This window comes from Lepus europaeus, chromosome 9, assembly GCF_033115175.1.
Source record: "Lepus europaeus isolate LE1 chromosome 9, mLepTim1.pri, whole genome shotgun sequence".
NCBI classification, from domain to species: Eukaryota; Metazoa; Chordata; class Mammalia; order Lagomorpha; family Leporidae; genus Lepus; species Lepus europaeus.
Window position 1 is genome coordinate 26,947,312 of NC_084835.1, and position 24,927 is coordinate 26,972,238.

Genomic DNA, 24,927 nt, shown 5'->3' on the forward strand with positions numbered 1-24,927 from the left:
AGGCTGCCTTTCACCAGCTCACCCCGCCTTACCCTGTCATCCTCTGCACCACCCTTGCCCCCAGGCCTTCACCCCCTAACTGCTCTGAGTCAGGCTGCACCCATGGACGGCCATGCTCTGGGTCTTGGCTCTGCATTCTCAACACCAAGAATAGCTCTTCTGCAAGGCCCTCCCTGTCTTCTGTTCCAAGAGGACTCTCCTTCCCACGTTCTGGAAGCTCCCTGAGGGCAGGAGTCCTATCTGTCACCACCATGTACCTGGTTTCCCAGCAGAACTCCAGGAAGCCAGAGGGTACTCAGGCACTTCTGGGGGCCAAATTAGTACCTTGAGTACAGCCCCCCATCCCTGTGACAGCGAACCACCTAGCTGCATCTCTGGGGAGAGAATGAGCTCCTGGGGGCTGTGGTCTGTTGCTCTCATTTGCATTCTCATCACCTGGCACACAGTGTACAGGAAATATCAGGGCAGAAGGGAACAATAGCACACACATATTTACTAGTACAAGAATGACTTCAACTTTTTTAGAGTTGTAGTTTTAAAATTATTTATTTGAGAGACAGAATTCCTATCCACTGGTTCACTTCCCAAATGCCTGTAGCAATAGTGGCTAGGCCAGGCCAGCTCTAGTCAGGAGCTCAGAACTCTACCAGGTTCTCCCACATGGATGAGAAGCACCCAAGTACCTAGGCCACCTTCTGCTGCCTCCTATGGTATGCATTAGCAGGAAGCTAGAATTGGGACCAGAAACAGGACTTGAACAAGGCATTCTGATGCGGATGTCTCAAGTGGCTTTTTTTTTTTTTTTAATTTTTTAATTTTTAAAAATTATTTATTTGAAAGGCAGAGAGATAAAGAGGTTCACTTCCACAAAGGGCTGCCACAGCCAGGGCTGGGCCAGGCTAAAGCCAGGAGCCAGGAACTTCTTCCAGGTCTCCCAAGCACGTTGACCATCTTCTGCTGCTTTCTCAGGAGCATTAGCAGGAAGCTGGATCAGCAGTGCAGCAAAGCAGAACTTGAACTGGTACCCACAGGGGATGCCAGCATTGCACGTGGCAACTTAACCTGTTATGCCACAGTGCCAGCCCCCTCAACTGGCATCTTAGCCACCGGGCCAAAAACATGCTCCTAGAACTGTATGCTTTAAAGACAGAAAAAAAAAAAAAAATCTGGGAGACCTAACTAAGCCACTTCTTTATTTTCCTGCAATGGAAGAGGCCCTGAGAAATTCTTGGGCTCCTGGTGGCCTTTTGCCAGTCAGGCAGCCAAGCCAGGGGCCAAACTAACAAGCATGCACGCAGCACCACATTCAGGCCAGGATTGGGAGACTTAGTGTGGTGGCTGAAACCCACTGCTGCAAACACATGCCAGGCGATGGCAATCCAAACAACCAAGTTAGGGCCATCACTTAGACTGGACTCCTTCCTTCAAACTCATTAAAACTGCTCTTAAAGCTTTTAGGGGCGGGAGCAGGGGCAGGGCAGGCATTCAGCACAATGATTAAGCCACCCCTTGCAACAACCCACATCCTACACTGGAGTGCCTAAGTTTGAGTCCTGCTTCCACTTCCAAGTCCAGCTTCCTGTTAACAAACACCCTGGGAGATAGCAGGTGATGGCTCAAGTTCTTGGATACCTGCTAACAATGTGAGAAACTCAAGATTGGTTTCTAGGCTCTTAGTCTCAGTTTGGCTCAACCCTGGTTATTACGGGCATTTAGGGAATGAGCTAGCAGATAGCATATCTCTCTGCCTGTCTGGCTTTGTCTCTCTCTTTCTCTCTCTGCTCTTCAAATAAAATATAGCATAAAAATTTAGAAAAATAAAACTTCGGGGGGGAAAACAGCATATAAGCAAGTGTCCTTTCTGAAACTTACTCCACTGATTCTCCTGTTCTAATAACAATGTGAACAATCAATACACAATTTTACTGCAGTTACCTCCTGCTGATTTTCCTACTGTATCAACAAAGAATCAATGAGTACCTATCCTGTGCCAGGCCTGGCAGGGAGACAGCGATTACCACGGGCACACCCACTGTTCCTGTGGAGCTTAGGGTTCAGGTGCCTTCACTGAGCAATGCTGGCTGACCCTTGCTTCCCCAGGAGGCCTGGGGATAGTTTCACTTTGGCAGTGGCAAACTTCCAAGCTCAGGTCAGAAACACACATTTTCCATGTCTAAACAGCTCTTAGACACCTCTGGTCCTATGCCTGAGGTCACAGATGGGAAACAGGTACAGGGACAACTACTTACCCTTGGAGCCACAACTCAAAAAAAGATAATATGGGTCCGGTGCTGTGGCGCAGTGGGGTAATGCCCTGGCGTGAAGCGCCGGCATCCCATATGGGTGCCGGTTCAAGACCCAGCTGCTCTACTTCCAATCCAGCTCTCTGCTGTAGCCTGGGAAAGCAGTAGAAGATGGTCCAAGTCCTTGGGCCCCTAGGCCCACATGGGAGACCTGGAGGAAGCTCCTGGCTCCTGGCTTCAGACTGGTGCAGCTCTGACCATTGCAGCCAATTGGGGAGTAAACCATCGGATGGAAGACCTCTCTCTCTCTCTCTCTCTCTCTCTCTTTTTTTTTTTTTTTTTTTTTTTTTTGACAGGCAGAGTGGACAGTGAGAGAGAGAGAAACAGAGAGAAAGGTCTTCCTTTTGCTGTTGGTTCACCCTCCAATGGCCGCTGTGGCCAGCACGCTGCAGCCGGTGCACTGCACTGATCCGAAGGCAGGAGCCAGGTGCTTCTCCTGGTCTCCCATGGAGTGCAGGGCCCAAGGACTTGGGCCATCCTCCACTGCACTCCCGGGCCATAGCAGAGAGCTGGCCTGGAAGAGGGGCAACCGGGACAGAATCCGGCGCCCCGACTGGGACTAGAACCCGGTGTGCCGGCACCGCTAGGCGGAGGATTAGCCTGTTGAGCCACGGTGCCAGCCGGAACACCTCTCTCTCTCTTTTTCTCTCTCTCTGCCTCTCTCTGTGTAAATCTGACTTTCAAATAAACAAATAAATATTTTAAAAAAAGAGATAATATAACAAGGTAATAAAACCTATGTAAGAATTTTAAATATTAAAAAAATGAATTCTAGGATTATAGGGAACTTTTTTATATTTCAGTGACTTTTTTAATGGGGTTATGTTATTTTTATGATTAATCTATAATTCTGAAAAGATTAAAAAATATGTCCAGTAATATAAAATAGGTGTATTGATATGAAATTTGTATTTAAAGAGGAACTATTACCTTCAACACTTTACAGATGCCTCAAATCTCATTTTTGGTTAATTGTGAATACAAATAAACCAACACATACACATGCATACAACATGCCTTCAGCTCCCTGCCAGCTCTCTGCATCAAGAGCTCTGTCCAGGCTGGCGCTCTGGTGTAGTATTAGGTAAAGCCGCTGCCTGCAGTGCCAGCATCCCATATGGGTACCGGTTCGAGTCCTGGCTGCTCCACTTCCCATCCAGCTCTCTGCTATGGCCTGGGAAAGCAGCAGAAGATGGACCAAGTCCTTGGGACCCTGCACCCACGTGGGAGACCCAGAAGAAGCTCTTGGTTCCTGCTTTGGATCAGCGCAGCTCCAGCCACTCCAGATAAACCAGTGGAGGGATGACCTCTCTCCCTCTGTCTTTCTCTGCCTCTGCCTCTCTGTAACTCTGCCTTTCAAATAAATAAACAACTCTTAAAAAAAAAAAAAAAAAGGAAGCCTGATCAAGGGGCCCAGTGTCATGGTATAATTGGTTAAGCTGACACCTGCGATGAAGGCATCCCATGTGAGCACTGGTTCGAGTCCTGGCTGCTCCACTTCCCATCCAGTTCCCTTCTGATGTGTGTAGTGTAGGATGGCCCCAGTGAAGAATGACCCTGTTACCCATGTGGGAGACCTAGAGGAAGCTCTGGGCTCCTGGGTTTGGCCTGCAACAGCCCCAGCTGTTGAAGCCATTTAGGGAGTGAACCAGTGGATAGAAGATAGCAGCCCATCCCACCATAACTCTGACTTTCAAATAATACAAAATAAATCTTTTTCTAAAAAAAAAGTCTGAGGGCCAGCATTGTGGTGTAGTGGGCTAAGCCTCCACCTGCTGCAATGGCATCCCATAGTCTCTGCTGCCCCTCTTCCAATCCAGCTCTCTGCTATGGCCAGGGAAGGCAGTAGAAGATGGTCCAAGAACTTGGGCAGACGGCCGACACCGTGGCTCAACAGGCTAATCCTCCGCCTAGCGGTGCCGGCACACCGGGTTCTAGTCCCGGTCGGGGCACCGGATTCTGTCCCGGTTGCCCCTCTTCCAGGCCAGCTCTCTGCTATGGCCCGGGAGTGCAGTGGAGGATGGCCCAAGTCCTTGGGCCCTGCACTCCATGGGAGACCAGGAAAAGCACCTGGCTCCTGCCTTCGGATCAGTGCAGTGCACCGGCCACAGTGTGCCAGCCACGGCGACCATTGGAGGGTGAACCAACGGCAAAGGAAGACCTTTCTCTCTGTCTCTCTCACTGTCCACTCTGCCTGTCAAAAAAAAAAAGAACTTGGGCAGAGTGTGGGAGTCCTGGAGGAGGCTCCTGTCTCTTGATCGGCCCAGCTCCAGCCCTTGCAGCCATTTGGGGAGTGAACCAGCAGATGGAAGACCTCTCTCTCTGTCTCTCCCTCTCTCTATAACTCTACTTCTCAAATATATAAAGTAAAAATCTATAGAAAACATGGCTGGCGCCGCGGCTCAATAGGCTAATCCTCCGCCTAGCGGCGCCGGCACACCGGGTTCTAGTCCCGGTCGGGGAGCCGGATTCTGTCTCGGTTGCCCCTCTTCCAGGCCAGCTCTCTGCTGTGGCCAGGGAGTGCAGTGGAGGATGGCCCAAGTACTTGGGCCCTGCACCCCATGGGAGACCAGGAGAAGCACCTGGCTCCTGCCATCGGATCAGCGCAGTGCGCCGGCCGCAGCGGCCATTGGAGGGTGAACCAACGGCAAAAAGGAAGACCTTTCTCTCTGTTTCTCTCTCTCTCACTGTCCACTCTGCCTGTCAAAAAAACAAACAAACAAGTCTGATCAAACCAGTATATAGGCCAATCTTGCTGTTCAAGAAAGTAAAATGATGATGAAAATCCTGGCTCATAAACAAGTTGAAAAAAAGTAGAAAATGTATAAAAAATTAGGATGTGGTGATAAGATGATGGTCAGTTTCTTTTCTATAACAGAAGTAATATTTTTAAGGGTTTATTTATTTAACTATTTATTTATAAAAGTAATACTTGTATAATACATTTATTAAAATGATGGAATGGGGGTTTAGAGTTAGACTTGGATCCCAAAAAAGCTGTTCTACTTTACTGAAGAAGCTCTACAAATCTCCTGACCCTCAGCTTGCTCAATACATAAAGCATAACACTAAATGAAAGTTGCTTTTCCTCTCCTTATCTGAAAACAAAACACCATTTCTGAGGTCTTTGTGCTCAGGGGGTTGCAGGCAGGTGCCCAGGTAACAGGAGTCCTTCTGTGGAGGTCTCCTCACTGCTCAGAGCCATGTCTTCCTTACCTTCAGTCAAAATCTGTTTCAAGAAGGACTGCTTGAAAAAACTCCAGGTCAATTTAGCCTCTTTCCAATTTACAAAAGCCTGGAAGAGAAAACAAAACAAACAGAAAATTCCAGGCATGTCAGGTCTAAGAACACAGTGCTACATGACAGTCAAACTCACTCTGGTCCCTAAACCCCAATTTGAATATCTCCTGACCCCTGCATTTCCCCATTTAAAGCTAAGCACAGAAAAACATCCAACAAAGACACTAGAAAAGAACCTGCACCATTGAATGTGAAGACAGAACCTGTATGAGCCTGCTCAAGATCCACAGGCGGAGACCCCTCAAGAACTGCTACTGCCCCATGGAGGTCCAGTCAGTACCCTGGCCACACTGAGCTGACACCTCCAGCTCATGGGCCTTCCCTTACAGAACATCTGAAGTGGGCTGAGCATTGTGGCACAGCGGGTTAAGCCATCTCTTGGGACGCCAACATCCCACATCTGAATGCCTGAGTTCCATCTCCGCCTCTGCTCCTAATCCAGCTTCCAGCTGGTATGTACCCGGGGAAGCAGCAGTGATGGCTGAAGTACTTGGATCCCTGCTACCCATGTGAGACCTGGATTGACTTCCTGGCTCTTGTTCGGCCACACCCAGCCCTGCCTGTTGCAGGCATTTGGGAGTGAATTAGCAGATGGAAGCACTCTCTCTTGTGCGCTCTCTCTCTTTTATTACTTTGCCTTTCAAATAAAGAAAAGTAAATACTTAAAAAATGAGGCATGCCAAGCCAGAGAACAATTTCTACTCCACAGGATCCATATCTGAACAACATATTCAATCAAGCAGGGCTCTTTTGCATAGAGTTTATAAGCTGTGCTTATATAATTCAAAAGAAATCAAGGGCGGGCACTGCGGTACAGCAGGGTTAATCTATCATAGACGATACTGCATCCGAGCGCCTGGTCTATGTTCTGGTTACTCTGTGCTTCCAGTCCAGCTCCCTACTAATGCATCCTGTGAGGCAGTGGGTGAAGAGGGTCTTTGGGGAATAAACCAGCAGATGGAAGATCTCTTTTCTGTCACTCTGCTTTTCAAATAAATGTCAAAACAAGAAACTCAGTTTTCCCCCAATTAGTTAAAATACTTAGAATCAGTACCACTCAGGAAAAAAGAAAAACAAAACTGATATGGCTCTTCCAAAACTCCCACAGGACTCCAACTACCCATCTCCTAAGGACAAAGAGGGCAAGAAAGAAGCAAACACTTAAATAGGGCAGAGGTCAACTTATAAGGCAGATGGCCTTACGGCCACAAAGCTGACCACAAAATGGAGCAGTGGCCCAGTGAGCTAGCTGTTATCATCTCTGACTCCTATCCTTGTACCCCTCCCAGTTTCCTCCGTGTTTTGAAAGTACTGATTATTCCAAGTTATGGCTTTTGAGTGTTGGGATTTGGGAAGGCTCTTTGGGAGGGGAGGGGTGAACCACAAGGCCAAGTCCACTCCACTTCTCTAAAAGGTCACTCTCAGCCACAGAAGTGGGCCCAAGGGCAGGCCCGGAGCCTATGCTCTAGGCCACACACAACACTACATTTTCTAGCAGTCACAGAGAACAGGAAAAAGAAGCAAGTGAAATCAGTTTCAATTTATACAAATATTTTAATTTAATATGAATCAAAGTTAAAAATATTAGAGGGGCCAGTGCTGCGATGTAGCAGGTAAAGCTGCCACCTGTAGTGCTGGCATCCCAAATGGGTGCTGGTTCAAGTCCCAGCTGCTCCACTTCCGATCTAGCTCTCTACTATGGCCTGGGAAAGCAGTGGAAGATGGCCCACTCCTTGGGCCCCTGCACCCGCATGGGAGACCCGAAAGAAGCTCCTGGCTCCTGGCTTCAGATTGACACAGCTCCAGCTGTTGTGGCCAATTGGGGAGTGAACCAGCAGATGGAAGACCTCTGTCCCTCTCTGCCTTTCCTTTTCTCTCTGTGTAACTCTTTCAAACAAATAAATAAACCTTTTAAAAAATATTAGAGTCATTTCACAGTATTTTTTGCATACTAAGGCTCTGAAAAGTCCAGTGAGTATTTGGCACTTACAGATCATCTCACCTCAGCCTGGCCACATTCCAAAATGCTTGACAGCAATGCGGTTGGTGGCTATGCTGGTAAGTCCACAGCAACTCTGACAGCAAGGATCATTTCTAGCTCCCATTCTCGTCACCCCTTGGGATCCAAAACGTTCTTCCAGCAGTGGGAGGACGCACCTCAGTCCTCCCAAAGGACGCCTTCAAGCTGTGACTGATCCTAGAGTAGATGCCAGGGCTGCTACAGTCCCGGCTGACTTCCCCAATGAGAAGGATGTGGAAAACCTGGCGGCCTCCTTTTCCCAGAACAAAGAGCACTCCACAGCACCACTAGGGGGCACTGTCAGCTGCAGGAAGATGGTAAAGCCCTTGCTGTCTGATAGGGCGTTCTCCCCAGCCCCCAAGCTCTTTTCAAAGGAAGTGAAAAGTGCAGTTTGCCTAGCAGCTCTTGAGAAGCCCAAGCAGGCTGTGAATGGGCGGGAGGAGCTAATGAGCTCTTTATAGCAGACTCCTGGGGGAAGAGTGAAGCCACAGCAGCTGCAGCCTGTCTGCCTGGGAATTGCTCCCAACCCCCTGACCCACAAGGCATCCACTGCCCCACTGTATGGTGGGAGCGGCTGCAGCTTGGTCGACCCCCGAAGGCTGCAGTCACTGCGCTTTAACCCTTCTTATACTCTGCCGATGCAGGGGAACCCAGTCTGCTGGACCTTCCCGCACCGATGAGAGCCTGGGAACACAGCCCTGTCCACACCCCACCCCCTACAGCCTCCACCACCCCACAGGGCACCGCTTGCTCTCTGCTTCCTGCTCCACCCGTCTGGACCTGCCCAGGCTGTGTCCCCCCACCCACCTCCCAGCTATCCTCTCTGTGCCTCGGCTGCCCACCGAGCTGCTTTGCTTTCCACTCCTCCTCGAGCCCACCGTCTCACAGTGAGGGTGGGCTTCGTAGTTAATATTGGAGACTGGGATTCAAACTGTGGTTCCTTGACTCACCATGCTTAACTTTTGCTAAACCTTAGTCTTCCCATCCACAAAATGGGATGAGAAGTCCTGCCTCATGGAGCTGGTATGAGGATGAACGAGAGCCAATGAGGCATTGGGAAGCCAAGCTCCTCAGCACAGCCCTTTAGATTCAGCACCATTTCAAAGCCTTTTCTGAGGAACCACTGCCCCAAAATTAAAACCAAAATCCACGGCACCGAGGCCACCACCACCTGCCAGGCTCACCTCCCTTCTTAGCCTCTGTTCACCTTGTCAGCTCCTCCTCCCCAACTGTGATGCCAACAGAAGCACCCCAGTCACTCCTGCGTTCCCAATCCCGACAGGCGTGCAGCATGTAGGTCCTGGGCACAGCAGCTGCCCTCCCACCCATGTGTCCAGGACAGCTCAGAGGGAGCTTCCTCCAGGAAGCCTTTGATGCTCCCAGATGCAGTTCATCAGTTCTTCCCCCAGAATGTGCAGCAGGGTAGCTAGCTGAGTGCGCACCCTCTGTCCTCACCACAGTGCAAATTCTGAGGCCAGGGACTCCACTTGGGGCACCTGATACAGTGCTTACCATTTAATAAAGCTTAACACACCTGACCATTTCAAACTCCTCAGTGTTACTGAAATATTACCAGATCTCTCAAATCACTCAGAAATGTAAAAAAAAAAAAAAAAACACAAAAGGCGGCCATTTTTTTGAGGATCCGTTAATTTATCACAAGGCTCAATAAATACCTTTAAAGAAGATGGAATTCTATAAGAATAGGACAGGGAATCTCATACTTTGGGCGAATGCATTTTGAATGTACTTGCTCACCTAGTTTTGAATCAGGGAGCCCCAGGGCAGACAGCTGCTCTGGGGCATCAAGTTGGGCATGCTGCCACGATGGTCACACGCTGCAATCAGGTTCGACTCACTTCTTTACTTGTCTTCAAATAATCAACATGAACAATGAACAGTTCTACATGGAACTTCCCAATCTTTGAGCAAACCAATAACTACCAAGGACAATAAGACAATTTCTTCTGGAAGATGAGAGCATGGAGGTTAAGGACAGAGACGAAGGTTAGTCCACAGAAGGTAGAGAGAAGTGGGTCCTCCATGAGCTGTGTGAGTCTGGCTTAGCCACTTAACTCCTGTGAATCTCCGAGTTCTCATCTGTGAAATGGAGACAAGAGTGTTTACCTCTGAGTGCTACCACGAGGACCGAACACACGGACCCACGGAAAACGCATGGCGCAGCGCCTGGCACAGAGCACGCTGTCAGCGGCAGTTCCTGGAAACGGCTCTTGGTTAAAATCGAGATGGAACTCCTGTAGTCTTCAGAGGAGCCTCACAGCTCACACAAGCTCCACAACCTCGCTTGGAAAAGGAAGATCCTGAGGCCTGGAGGGAATCCTGCAGGCTACCGCTCTGTCCCTGTTGCCTCCCGGAGAAAGACAAATCGCTTTCCCTATGTCTGTGTTCCAAAGAGCACCGACAGTGTGCGGCAGGAACAGGCTTCTGTCCAGGCAGTACGGACAAGGCTACCATCAGGGGAGGCTGCCAGATGAAACCCTGAGTTCTCACACCAATGCCGTCAGCATTTGCCTTTCAAGCAGGTCCCGAGGAGCCATCTCTATTCTCAGAGCAGCAGTGCCATGGTGGTAATATCAGCTGCCACTTAGGCATGCCCACTCATGCCAGGCCACAGCGTTAAGCACCTTATATGCCCCATCTATGGGTTCTCGAAACAACCTTAGCCGGGAGGTTCTATTATTCTCCCTACCTATCAGATAAAGAAACAGAAACTCAGCGCTGGCACTGTGGCGTAGCGGGTAAAACCGCAGCCTGTAGTGCCTGCATCCTATATGAGCGCCAGTTCAAGTCCTGGCTGGTCCACTTCCCATCCAGCTTTCAGCTGTGGCCTGGGAAAGCAAAAGATGGCCCAAGTCCTTGGGCCCCTGCACCCATGTGGGAGACCCGGAAAAAGCTCCTGGCTCCTGGCTGCTGATTGACACAGCTCCAGCCATTGTGGCCAGTTGGGGAGTGAACCAGCAGATGGAAGACACCTCTCTCTCTCTCTCTGCCTCTCCTTCTCTCTCTGTGTAACTCTTTCAAACAAATAAATAAATAAATTGGCTGGTGCTGTGGCTCACTTGGTTAATCCTCTGCCTGTGGTGCTGGCATCCCATATGGGCACTGGTTCTAGTCCCGGCTGCTCCTCTTCCAGTCCAGCTCTCTGCTGTGGCCCGGGAGTGCAGTGGAGGATGGCCCAAGTGCTTGGGCCTCTGCATTTGCATGAGAAACCAGGAAGAAACACCTGGCTCCTGGCTTCGGATCAGCACAGTGCCTGCCGCAGCGGCCATTGGGGGGTGAACCAACGGAAGGAAGACCTTTCTCTCTGTCTCTCTCTCTCACTGTCTATAACTCTACCTGTCAAATAAAATAAATACATAAATAAATAAATAAATCTGAAAAAAAAGAAACAAGTTCTGTGTTCCAAACCCTTAACAATCGCTCGACAGCCTCTTCATTATCCCCTCTCTCTGCTTGCAGTAATGGGTTTAAATGCTCTTTTCTAGAATATGCCTGGGGCACAGTGGCTGGCTAGGCTGGGTTCAGTGGGCACCTGGAAGAAGAGACTTTTCTGTACCCCCATACCTGCTCTGTGGGCAAATGGCAGAAGCAATCCCAAATCCTAGCCAGCTACGCTGCATGTAGGTAGACGGTGGTACCCCAGGTGGTTGTACTGAATCAGGTTTACAGGCAAGATCAAGCTGATCAGAATGGAGATCTCTAATCTGACAGTGAGAACACATCTGCTTGCCTATGTCATACCTAGTTTTCCTCGAAAAGTTGGATAACAGGATTCTGTAAATCTCAGGACTTAAGTTTCACATATTTTACTACTCTCTCAAGTAGGCACAAAAGAGAAATAAGAAGTCCAGTGCACACCTTAGTACAACTAAGCACATTACATCCTGCAAAGAAGGATGGGGGAGAATGGAGAAGCCTGGACGGAGCAGGTGGTAAAGCCCCTCAGCTGAGGCAATGTGTGCAATCCCAGCACCATGCATGACAGCAGGGACCCCACGAGAGCCAAATTTGTGTAGACAAAGAGCCAAGGAGAAACAGAGTTGCCCCACTGCCACCCGTTAGCACCTACAGCCCTCCTGCCTGGATGGGAGAACAGCTCATCTGGAACACGGACCAACAGCTAGATCAAGAAACTACAGAGGGGTCACCCTTGCTTTCATAGAACTTTCAGCTATCTATGCTAGGGGTCAATCCAGGAAAAAAAAAAAAAAAAAAAAAAAGACAAAGCAGAACAGAGAGGAGCATGGTGGTTGGAGTCTGTGCTCTGCTGGCAGTTGAGCCCATCCTCCCTCCAGCCCTCACTGCGGGCAGGTGTTTATTCACTAAGCCCCAGCTCCCGGGGCCTACAATAGCAACAGTGACAGTGTCAGCCTCTGCAGAGTTGCTGTAAGCCTTCAAGAAGGCACGGAAAGCACTGGGCATGAGATCTGGTGCCATGGGTAGGTGGCAGAAGCTCCATCCAAGAAAAGCCATCCCAGGTGTTAACCAATATTACCCACCAGGAGTTGCTTGGCAGTGTCTGGAGACACTTCTGGGTGTTTGCTGGGGAGCAGCTGCCACTGACATTTGGTAGGCGGAAATCAGGGATGCTGCTAACCATCCCACAATGCACAGGACAATCATTGCAACAATTTGCCAAGGCCAAAACATTGAGTCTGATTTAGCAACTCTGGCCTAATGCGCAGCAATGAGTCAAATAAACAGAGCTAGAAAATCATCTTTGCAATTGTTAACAACCTATTGATTCCAGTTCCTTTCTCTCAGAATCTGTGATTAAACCAATGAGATAAATTGCAACACTCATAAGCTGCAACACTTACTCCAGTTCTGGTAAGGCTGGGCAACAGATCCCTTATTCTGGAGACAGGGAGAATCTGTGGCTTGGTGGATCCTGGGGAAAGCAGTAACTTTGTGAAATAAACAACATAGCAGAGCACCAGAACTGCAGTGTAGAAGAGCTGAGAAAAGAAAACAATGCATTGAAATTAAGCTGTTTGAATATATCCACATAAAATTAAGACATGCCTACAAATATGACCTTAAAGGCCAATCCAGGAATGCAACTGTCAATTAACCATACTCTCTGTTGGCCAACCCCTCACTCTTTGGAAAACAGTGTGGTTCACTCAGAGCCAGTGTTTTCGGCAAGGTGTTCCAAACCCTTCCCCTTCCCTCCCCTGCCCTCCCCTCCCCTTCCCTTCCCTTCCCTTCCCTGGGAGGACATAAGTTCTCATGGGCAGGCAGAACACAATTTCCATAATAGATGGTCACTAGCTCAAGAGGTACAGCAAGGTCAGGTACATTCTCAAAAGGTTTGCATTTGGCCAAAGGACTAGGTCCTCCCCACCCCACCCCTTGCCTGTACCCTGTGAAGGTCCAGGGTCCCGATGTGTTAACAGCCAGGGACTTGCCGCCTTCTAGGGCTCTGGAATTTCCATAAACCCCGGAAACCTGTGGCTTTATGATTACAAAGCAGAATTGAGCTGCTGGCTCTCTCCATTCCACCCAGTGCATGGGCAGGGCAAGGGCTACTACAGGAAGAGGGAGGAAATGAAGGGGCGATAAGAGGGCCCACCCCAGCATCCACCCATCTGCGACAAAAGAATGGCTCCTGGCCAGGAAGAGCCAGGATCATTGTTTGCAGGCTGGGGAGGAGTGTTCCAAAGACCCCTTTCTACAAGCTCCCTTGCACCCACGTGCCTCCTGAGGAAAGCAGCACACCATCAGGAGGGACTGGGACTTCCATACTGGCACGAAGCAGGCTGTTCCTGCAAAAAGACGCACAGCAGGGACCCAGATGAACCTCAGGTGAGCAGGCAGAGGCTCCCCTGTCCCTCATTGCCAGCCACCAACCACTTTCCTTCATGTTTGAAGTTCTAAAAACAGGAGCAGCTCTGCTGCAAGCCATGCCACCTGATGCCAACAGCCTTCCTGCCGAACCAGCACCCCGGGGAAGCAGGAACACCTACAGATCATCTGAGTGAAGGCATCGTAACGTTTACAGGAGGGAAAAGAGCATATAGACAAAGTACACCGTTCTGTCTGAAAGTGTGCAGTTAGTGTAGCTTTTAGTACATTCACACTGTTAGGCAACCATCACTGCTATCTAATTCCAGGACATTTTCCTGCCCCCACATGGAAACTCTGCACTCATTAAGGAGTTACTACCCACTCCCCCACTCTTGGGCAAACACGCATCTGCTCTCCTTCTCTACATGACATGTAGATGGAATCCTACGCTTGTGGCCTTTGTCTGACTTCTTCCACTTTGTTCACCTACCTTGTAGTATGAACTAGTGCTTAATTTTTTTTTTTTTTTAAACAGGCAGAGTGGATAGTGAGAGAGAGAGACAGAGAGGAAGGTCTTCCTTTTGCCGTTGGTTCACCCTCCAATGGCCGCTGCGGCCAGCGCATCGCGCTGATCTGAAGGCAGGAGCCAGGTGCTTATCCTGGTCTCCCATGCGGGTGCAGGGCCCAAGCACTTGGGCCATCCTCCACTGCCTTCCCGGGCCATAGCAGAGAGCTGGCCTGGAAGAAGGGCAACCTGGATAGAATCCGGCACCCAAACCGGGACTAGAACCTGGTGTGCCAGCGCCGCAAGGTGGAGGATTAGCCTGTTAAGCCACGGCGCCGGCCATTAGTGTTTAATTTTTATGGCTGAATAATATGGCATTATAATGATCCGCCATATTTTATTCATTCATCAGTTCATGAACATTTGGGTTGTTTCTACCTGTTGGCTATTGTGAATAGTGTTGCTATAAATATTTGTGTACAAGTTTCTGTGTAAGCACGTTTTCAGTGCTCTAAGTAATACTTGGGAGCAGAATGGCTTGGTCCTGTGACATTCCTGTGTTTCACATTTTGAGGAACTGCTATGTTTTCCACAGCAGCTATACTGTTAACAATCCCACCAGCAAGGTAGGAGGGTTTTCATTTCTCCACGTCCTCACCAACACTTGCTATTTTCTAATTTCTTTTAATAAAATGGTATGAAGTGGTAGCTCACCGTGGTTTTGATTTTGCATTTCCCTAGTAACTAAGGATGTTGAATGTTGGGTTACCTGCCCATTAATTTGTTTATCTTTAGAGAAATGTCTGTTCAAAACTTTTGCCTACTTTTTAACTGGGTGGTTTGTCTTTTTACTGTTTAGTTGTAAGGTTCTCCATATATTCTGGAGTGGCCTTTTTATTTGACACATGGGACAAGGGACCAATTTAAGAGTGAAATTGGAGGTGAGTCGGACAAACGGGAATTCCAGTGTCCTGGGTGGAGCTCACCTGCTTCGATAAGGCGCTGCTGACTCTTAGACCTCTCACCCAGACACTGACAGAGAACTTCCCAAAGAGCTCTCAGAAGTCTTATGATAAGGAAGTAAACCCAGAACTGGTTTCACTGTACTATGACCTATGATATAAACTAGGTGGAAGCTATGACAGTCAGAAACTCATAATGCAAGGGCCTTTCCCAAGAAGAGCCAACCAACATCTGGACATCCCTGTGGCCTGCCTGTCCTACTGGGGAGAGTGCATCAAAAACGACTTGGGGGCCGGCGCTGTGGCAGACAGGTAAAGCCACCGCCTGCAGTGCCGGCATCCCATATGGGTGCTGGTTCAAATCCTGAGTGCTCTGCTTCCAATCTAGCTCTCTGCTATAGCCTGGGAAAGCAGCAGAGGATGGCTCAAGTCCTTGGGCTCCTGCACCCACTTCTGGGAGACCCAGAAGAAGATCCTGGCTTTGGATGGGCACAGCTCCAGCCAGTGTGGGCAATTGGGGAGTGAACCAGTAGATGGAAAGCCCTTTCTCTCTCTCTCTCTTTCTCTACCTCTCTTCTTTCTGTGTAACTCTTTCAAATAAATAAATAAATCCTAAAAAACAAAAACAAAAACAAAAAACAATGACTGGGGGCCAGTGCTGTGGAGTATCGGGTTAAGCTGCCACCTGCAGTGCCAGTATTCCAAATGGGTGCCCATTTGAGTCCCAGCTGCTCTGCTTCCAATCCAGCTCCCTGAAAACGCACTTGAAAAAGCGGAAGATGGCTCAAGTTCCTGGGCCCCTGCATCCAAGTGGGAGATCTGGAAGAAGCTCCTGGCTTCAGCCTGGCCCAGCCCTGGCCATGGGGAGTGAACCAGCAGAAGGAAGATCTTTCTCAATCTCTCTATTTTTCTCTCTATCTCCCAGTAACTCTGTTTTCAAGTAAATAAATTTTACAAAAAAAAAAAAAAAAGGCTGATTAGAACTATAGTTTCAGATCCATTCACATGCAGCAAAAAAAAAAAACACAAGTAATTTCTCTAAAATGGTCAACTCTGCCAATTGTTTTTAGGAGGAAATCCTCAATCCTGTTTTATTAACTTTAAATCTAGCTCTTCTGTATTCCACAAAAATAGTTATAATTTTTGCCTGGGACATGGGAAGGAATTCCAAATAAATCATTACTAAAAATCTTAATTTGTCTTCCTATACACTAATAAAAATTACAAGCTGGAGTTAGCCATTTGGCACAGTGGTTAAGATGCCACTTGGCACACTATCATTCCATTTTGAAATGCCTGAGTTCAGGGGGTCGGCGCTGTGGCACAGTGGTTTAACACCCTGGCCTGAAGCACCGGCATCCCATATGGGCGCCGGTTAGAGTCCCAGCTGCTCTACTTCCAATCCAGCTCTCTACTATGGCACAGGAAAGCAGTTGAGGATGGCCCAAGTCTTTGGGCCCCTGCATCTGCATGGGAGACCAGGAAGAAGCTCCTGGCTCCTGGCTTCAGATCGGCGTGGCTCCGACCATTACGGCCAATTAGGGAGTAAACCATCAGATGGAAGACCTTTCTCTCTCTCTCTCTGCCTCTCCTCTCTCTGTGTAACTCTGACTTTCAAATAAAAATTAAAAAAAAAAAGAAAAAAAAAGAAAAAAGAAATGCCTGAGTTCAAGTCCCAGCTCTGCTTCCAGTTCCATCTTCCTGTCAATGCATACCCTGGAAAGCAGCAGGGAACAGCTCAAGTATTTGAGTCCTTGCCACCCACATGGGAAACCTGAATTGAGTTCCGGGCTGTTGGCTTCAGCCTGTGTGGCCGTACTTGTTGAGGGCATTTGAGGAATGAGCCAGTGGTTGGACGATTGATATCCTTCTGTCTCTCTCTCTGCCTTTCAAACAAATAAATAACAATTAAAAACAAGACTACTGTTTTGTACTATCAGATGTCCTGAGAACTATCTAGTCTTCAGTTTCATTTTCTAAAATAGCACTTGTACTCTAGTTATATTTTTATTAGAACTGGAAACATGAATGGGAACTAGAAAATGATGAGTTAGAAATAAAGCGAGGGCCAGCATTGTGGCTTAGCAGGTTGAGCCGCTGCTTGCAACGCTGGTATCCTGTATGGGCATGGGTCCAAGTCCTGGCTACTCCACTTCCAATCCAGCTCCCTGTTATAGCCTGGGAAAGTAGTGGAAGGTGGCCCACATCCTGCTCCTGCACCCACGTGGAAGACCTGGGAGAAGCTCCTGACTCCTGACTTCAGCCCGGCCCAGTCCTTGCTGTTGCAGCCATTTGGAGAGTGAATCAGCAGATGGAAGATCTCTCTATATATCTCTGTCCTTCTCTCTCTCTCTCTGTAAATCTGTATTTCAAATAAATAAAATAAATCTTAAAAAAAAAGAAGCCAAAATTGCTATACGCTGAACATTCTGTGACTCAATTCATACCCTATAAATTATGTGAGATTTCAATCTAAATTTAATACACACTTGGCAGAGTTTCCTCCTATTCTGCAAACAAGTAATTGAAATCCAGGGAAAATAACAATGCAATTTAATTCCCACCCCTCCCCTCTTGCTGCTTTTTTCTTCCCATAAGAGTGTCCCACAATCTAAGACCGGTTTGATAGGGACCTGCCGTCAGAATGTCCAAGAGGGTTTCTGATGTTTGACAGTGAGGCTGAGTAGACGGCCCCTGCAGGTCCCAGGGGACAATAATGGTCTCAGTGTACAGCAGGGCAGCCAGAGGTGACACAGTGGCAAGGACAGCCTTCCCCACATGTGTGACTAAAGCCAACATGAACCAGACAGTGGCAGGAATCAGAAGAAAACCCAGATGGAGAAACAAAGGTTATACAAAAAGGTACAAGCCATGACTCTTACCTGGGCCAAAGAGAAAATGTGCAGTCCCCAGTGAGGTAACCACAGCACGAGACAAGCTGTCAGCACGCTCCTGAGGACTACGGACAGGCTCTCAGCAATCACCTGCAACCCAGGGGGAAGGTGCACGTCACAAACAGCGTCGCCAGGCAGACACACAGGAGAGACAAAATCCAGGGGCGTGTGATTCTCCTGGCAGTGGGAGCGGGGCGTGTGCCTGAGTGGCTGGGTTCATACATCTTCAGTATGTTATTCCTTAAGGTTTAGACATGTTATAAATATTCTTTTGTGTACAATTATTTATTTTAAATCATAAAAAGTTGACCTAGTACACAAGTAGGTAAAATCACTAGAGGAATCTGAAATCCTTTACAGTTCTAAATGCTGATCTGAATGCATAAGTTCCTTATTACAGCAGATAAACTTTGGCTCGATCCATCTGACAAATTTCAAGTAAATGAACAAACACCTATTTAGATGCAAGTCTGAAAAAAATAATTTTCTCCTATAAAAGCATTTTTTTTTTTTGACAGGCAGAGTGGATAGTGAGAGAGAGAGAGAGAGAGAGACAGAGAGAAAGGTCTTCCTTTGCCGTTGGTTTACCCTCCAATGGCCGCCGCGGCCGGCGCACCGCACTGATCCGATAGCAGGAGCCAGGTGCTTCCCCTGGTCTCCCATGGGGTGCAGGGCCCAAGCACTTGGGCCATCCTCCACTGCACTCCCGCGCCACAGCAGAGAGCTGGCCTGGAAGAGGGGCAACCGGGACAGAATCCGGTGCCCCGACCGGGACTAGAACCCCGTGTGCCGGCGCCGCAAGGCGGAGGATTAGCCTAGTGAGCCGCGGCGCCGGCCGTATAAAAGCATTTTCTAAAAGCTACACTTTCCTGGGCCAGTGCTGTGGCATAGCGGATAAAGCCACCACCTGCAGCGCTGGCATTCCATATGGGTACTAATTCAAGTCCCAGCTGCTCCACTTCCAATCCAGCTCCCTGCTAATGCACGTGGAAAGCAGCCAAAGATAACCCAAATTGTTGGGCCCCTACACTCACATGGCAGACCCAGAGGAAGCTCCTGGCTCCAGGCTTCGGACTGGCCAAGCCCTGGCCATTGCGGCCATTTGGAGAGTGAACAGCAGATGGAAGATGGCATTCTCTCTCTCTCTCTGCCTCTCTGTAACTCTGCTTTCAATCGAAATAAAACAAATGTTTATAAAAAGAAAAACCACACTCTCTGTTATTCTTTGCATTTCCCATTCACAGCAAAAGGCACACTGACCTTGAGCTTAACAAACATATGTGCTTGGGCCAACACCCAGAAGGGCTCTCCCAGAAGTTCCACCACTGCCGAGAGAGCAAACAGCACCACTCCAGTTCCATAGTGGGGGACGACATCAGGGTCAGGCACCTCAAGCAACTGCAACCAGACCCAGCCCAGGAACAAGGACCAAAACACACCCAGGGGGACTCTAAAAGAGGGGAAACAATGTTTTTTAATACACTAAAGTGTAAAATAAAATATATATCAAACTAGCAACACTGAACAAAAACGAGACAATCATAACAAAAACAGCAAGCACTTGTCAAGGTCCTAACTACAGGCCAAAAACTGTGATCCTTAACCTTTACTCCAGTGACACTTCACCATAATCTGCTGCCATTATCCCCACTTAAAAAATGAGGAAGGGCCGGCATTGTGGCGTTGAGGGTAAAGCCGCGGCCTGCAGTGCTGGCATCCCATATGGGTGCCAGTTCGAGTCCCGGCTGCTCCATTTCCGATCCAGCTCTCTGCTATAGCTTAGGAAAGCAGCAGAAAATGGCTCAGGTGTTTGGGCCCTGCCACCCAGGTGGGAGACCAAGATGAAGCTCCTGGCTCCTGGCTCTGGCCTGGCTCAGCCCGAGTCATTGTGGCCATATAGGGAGTGAACCTAGATGGGACAGTCTGTCTCTCCCTCTGTAACATTTTCAGGTCAATTTTAAGAAAAAATTAAACAACAACAACAAAAAAAGGTGAGGAAACAGGCTGACAGGCAAGGGTCATTTGGCCAAGGTCATGAACAGTTTACCCAAAGGCAAAACTGGACCCAATCCTGATCCAACTCCAAAGCCTACACTTCTATCCACTGGCTTATACTGACTTGATAAACAACATTCCCAAAAATAAAATGCCTCTTCTCTGTGCTTGGAATGGCCGACAGACTGTACACAACCGGTTCTTGCACCCAAAACAACCAAAAGTCTGGTGCACAGTATCCTTTTACACATGTCCCACAATGCACTTTTAAACACGACTGAACAGTTAACAGTCATTCCTCTAACAAAACGAACACTCACCAATATGACAGTCATGTCCATGAGGCAATAAGGAGTTACGCAAGGGCAGCATTGGGAAACCTCTACCACTAGCCCTGCCTGCATGCATCTAGCTGCTGAAAAGTCATTACAGTTTTCAACTGATGTACTTGGTCTTCAAGAACATTCTAAGGGGTCCGCACTGTGGCGTACAGGATAAAGCTGCTGCCTGTGAGGCCGGCATACCATAAATAGGTGCTGGTTTGAGTTCCGGCTGCTCCACTTCCAATCTAGCTCCCTGCTAATGCTCCTAGGAAAGTAGCAGCAGATGATTCAAGTGCTTGGGCCCCTGCACTCATGTGGGAGACCTGGAAGAAGCTCTTGGCTCCTGGCTTCGGATCAGCCCAGTTCTGACCGTTGTGGCCATCTGGGAAGTGAACCAGCAGATGGAAGATATCTTTCTCTGCCTCTGCCTCTCTCTAACTCCGCCTTTCAAATAAATAAATAAATCTTTAAATAAATAAAAAAAAAGAATATTTTAAAAGGCTCAGAAGGGAAATCACATAACAGAATTGAAGAAAGATTTAAGGAACCCTCTAAAAAGCTTTCATGAGGACAGGCATTTGGCCAAGCAGTGAAACACTGACTGGGACATCCATAGCCCATACTGGAATGCCTGGGTGTGCATCCGGGCTCTGATTTCAATTCCAGCTTCCTGCTGATGGAGACCTTTGGAAGCAGAAGGTAATGGCCCAAGTAGTTGAGCCCCTGCCATCCTCAGGGGACACCTGGAATGAGTTACAGGTTCATAGCTTCAGTTTGGCTAAGCCCTACTTGTGGCATTTGAGGAACAAACCAGTGGATGGGAGCTCTTTTTCTCTCTCTTTGCCTCTCAAATAAATAAAAAAATAAAATAAAAACATCTAAAAATTTTAAAGCTACCAGGACTATGCAGTTGTTAAAAGCTCAGAAGAGAGCATAAGCCAAAAGGGTTAGGGATTCAAAGGATAGCACAAGCTGAGTGGGACCCAGTGTGGTGACTGGGAACAGTAGAAACAACTCCCAAAGAACCACATGGAGAAATCAGGCCTGGAACCTCCCCCTGGCTCCTGAACATCTAGAGAGAAAATGAGCCAAGAAGCTCCTCCCACGCAGACACTCTTTCCTGCTGGCTGCATGCCTGGCCCCCAGAATGCCACTGCAAGACTGAATCTGCAGACAACTCAGCATTAGGTGGACGCTGCTGCTTCATGATGACACTAGCTGCGCTTGCCTTCCGGAACCTTGTCTCATGACAAAGCACAACTCACGTTAGCCACAGAAGGTTGAGGGTCTGGCTCCAGTCTCGCTGGGTGCCCCCACTAAGACAGGCTCTGCGGAAGGCCTCTCTGGCCAGGAAGAGCGTGGTTGAGTAAAGCAGTGTTAGCCTGTAAAGGAAAAGCAGGATCAGTACGGGTTCCAGTTTTCTCACAGAGAGAGCTTCTGGGATTTTTCCAGGAACAAGGAGGAGAAAAGGACTTGGTGGCAACCCACTAGTGGGGATGTGGAGGGTGGTGGGCTCTTCTAGGACCACCACACCAGTATGATCCACAAAACAAGAAAAATAGGAATCACACAAAGGTTACTGGAGTGTGTGGCCACAGTGAGTTACCTCTGAGACAGAAACTGCTGCAGGGTCCCCAATGTCTGCAGGTTTTGAGGCTAAGGGTAGAGGCTTGGCCCTGACCACAAGGAGAGCGAAGGACAACACCATGACACAAAACAACAAACGCACCTCTTGGTCACTTTGAGACTGACAACTGCTGTGAGGGAAGCAAGGGCCTTACTGAGTAGAGGCTTTGGCCAAAAGAATCTCAGGACAAGCAGCCAGGTTGGCAGCCATTACAAAAGCTGCTGCAAACCCAGACCCGCAAGGCTCACCTAGGTCCCTCCTAGTGGGCAGCACCTTAGTGAGCAAAAGCTTGAGGTTTCCCTTCCCCAACAGGCACTGGCTTCAAGAAGCCACAGCAAAGATGGCCCAGAGCTAAGGGTTCTGAGGATGTCCAAGGATTGCCTGCTACCCAGTGCCTCTATTCAACATCTCAAAGAGGAGATGGAACCATACCTCAAGTAGGGGACAGGCCACACCAGGGCTGTCAAAGCAGGGACATCTACATGTGGGGGAGGCTACATGAGAAGGAAGATGTGAGCATCCAAGAGGATCTGGCCCCTTCCCTCCTGCTCTTAGAACAGCATTTCTGGGGCAGGTGCTTGGTATATCAGATAAGATGCTACTTGGAATGCCTGCATCTCGTATCAGAGAGCTTGGGTTCGAGTCCTGGCTTCATTTCCAATCCCAGCTTTCTGCTAATGTGTACCTTTGGAGGCAGCAGTGATGGTTCATGCAGTTGGATCCCTGCCACCCATGTGGGAGACCCAGACTGAGTTCCTGGTTCCTGGCTTCAGCCTGGCTCAACCCCGGCTGTTGCAGACATTTTGAGAGTGAGCCACTGAATGGAAGATCTGTTTCTGACTCTGTCTCTCTATTTCTGTTTTTCAAGCAAATGAAAATAATTCTTTAAAATTTAGATTTACTTATTTATTTGAAAGGCAGACAGAGAGAGAGAGGGAGAGGGGGAGGGAGAGAGGGAGAGAGGGAGAGAGGGAGAGAGGGAGAGGGAGGGAGGGAGAGGGAGAGAGGGAGAGGGAGGGAGGGAGAGGGAGGGAGGGAGAGGGAGAGAGGGAGAGGGAGACAGACAGACATGTTCCATCTGCTGGTTCATTCTCCAAATGGCCCCGACAGTCAGAGCTAGGCCAAGCCAAAGTCTGGAGCCAGAAGTTTCATCTGGTTCTCCTATGTGAATGTAGGAGCCCAACCATCCTCTGCTGCTTTCCCAAGTACATTAGCAGGGAGCAGGATCAGAAGTAGAACAGCCGGGACACAAACCAGCACCCATGTGGAAAGCCAGCACTGCAGGCCATGGCTTTAACTTGCTGCACCATAGCACCAGCTCCCAAATAATTTTTTCTAAAGCAGCATTTCTCAAAGTGTGGTCCCTACTTCAAGGCCACTTTGCATCTTGTAAAAATGCAGGTTCCTGGGTCCTTCCTTAGCTCTACCTAGTGCAAAGTTCCCTAGAAGACTCCTCTGTCTGTCCCAGTCTGAGAACTGCCACTGCGCTCTGAGAACAGAGCCAAGGGCATATGCTAGGTAAGTACCAGACATGAAGTGCTGTCTAGAACATACTGTCTTGTTTACCAGGACATGAAGACACACCCGAAAGCCGAGCTATTCCAAGCGCTCACATAATTTCATACACTTTTGTGTCATTTGTGAATATAAAATATGTGTGGGTGTCCTAGAATAGCAAACAGGAAAGGAGGAGAAATAAGTTGCGTCTCAAAGACAAAGCCAGTCAGCTACCCAAAAGCCTCCAAGGACTAACGACGAGAGAAGCTCCCATCCAGGAACTGTGGCCCAGTGACAGAATCACTGAGGCGGGGAGGAAGGCGGCTGCTCCAGACCTGCAATCACGAAGCCCATCCTCACGACACGCACAATGCCTGCTTCCTCTGCTGTCAGCAGGACAAAAACGCAGGGCTGTACCTGAGGCCAGCCTTGCAGTGCATTACTCCCCCTCTCCCCCCGACGTCTAAGAGCTGGCAGGGAAACGTGCATTTGGAAGCTGCTAACGGAAAACACCGTGGGTTCACCAAAAGCGACGCCGCCTGCTCATGCCTCCTGCTCCTGCATGTGCCTCCTCAGTCCACTGCCAAACACTCGGCTTCTGGGACACACAGGGGCACTGTCTGAAGCCTACCTGGCCTACCAGGTCTGGGCAGCTGTGGACAGTGCCCAGGGGCAGCCTCTCTCACCTTACATTTACTATGCCAATGATTTCCTTGGAGAGGAAGCGAAGAATAAAGGCGTTCAAGACAAAGGTGATCAACCGAAACAGCACCTATGGAAAGAGAAAAACATACAAGGGTCAGCTGGGTTGGGAACCTTGACTCTGCTCAGATGAGGACAACATGGCAGCTCCTCCGAACACGACAGGATGATACACTGAAGCTTTGTCCTGGACACTGTCCTCTAAGGCACTTGTTTCTTCTGAAATTACATTCCTTGGCATCTCTCAGCACTCCTGTGCAGTAGTCAAAGAATCCAGGGAGGCTCTTGGAAATCTCCCTGATTTGCTGATGGGAAGAGGCAGGCCCCCATAGATCCAGTGAATTTCTTTGGTTTCAAAGTCAAGCCCTCCAGGAAACAGAAAGAGAATTCTAATTAGTGGTTCATATTGCCCAGCCCCTTGGGCGAAACAGAAACTACTGGGGGCCGTTGCTATGGCGTAGTGGGTAAAGCCACTGCCTGCAGTGCCCGCATCCCATGTGGGTGCCAGTTTGAGTTCTGGCTGCTCCTCTTCTGATCCAGTTCTCTGCTATGGCCTGGGAAAGCAGTAGAAGATGGCCCAAGTCCTTGGGCCCCTGCACCCATGTGGAGCCCAGAAGAAGCTCCTTGCTCCCAGCTTCACACAGGCTCAGTTCCAGCCATTGTTGCTATCTGGGGACTGAACCAGCAGATGAAAGACCTCTCTCTCTCTCTCCTTGCCTCTGCCTCTCTGTAGCTCTGCCTTTCAAATAAATAAATAAATCTTAAAAAAAAAATAGAAACTACTTTGCAAGTGATAGCCTGTACAGTCTCACTGGGAATCATGGTATCTAATTTCTCTTTTCTGCCTGATAATATGACAGATTCCAAAAAGGACATTTAATCTCTCTGAACGCTGGCTTTCTCTTGACCCTTTCCAGACAGGAGCTGACATACTTTTCAAAAAACAACAGCGGGGCCAGTGCTGTAACATAGCCAGGAAAGCCGCCGC

The 24,927-nt window shown here is 48.8% G+C and overlaps 1 protein-coding gene across 3 annotated transcripts in view; it reads right to left on the bottom strand.

The window, feature by feature from the left end:
- RFT1 (RFT1 homolog) overlaps window positions 1-24,927 on the bottom strand; it is a 51,717-nt gene that overhangs the window by 22,199 nt on the left and 4,591 nt on the right. For 2 of the 3 annotated variants that reach the window (XM_062201085.1, XM_062201084.1), the window contains exons 2-7: window positions 23,924-24,009; window positions 21,379-21,495; window positions 19,056-19,245; window positions 17,784-17,885; window positions 12,465-12,602; window positions 5,520-5,598 (exon numbers count right to left, since the gene is read on the bottom strand). In XM_062201085.1, the coding sequence (XP_062057069.1) occupies window positions 5,520-5,598; window positions 12,465-12,602; window positions 17,784-17,885; window positions 19,056-19,245; window positions 21,379-21,495; window positions 23,924-24,009 (712 nt within the window). The remainder of the gene's footprint in view (window positions 1-5,519; window positions 5,599-12,464; window positions 12,603-17,783; window positions 17,886-19,055; window positions 19,246-21,378; window positions 21,496-23,923; window positions 24,010-24,927) is intronic. The other variant, XM_062201086.1, reaches the window with a different exon arrangement.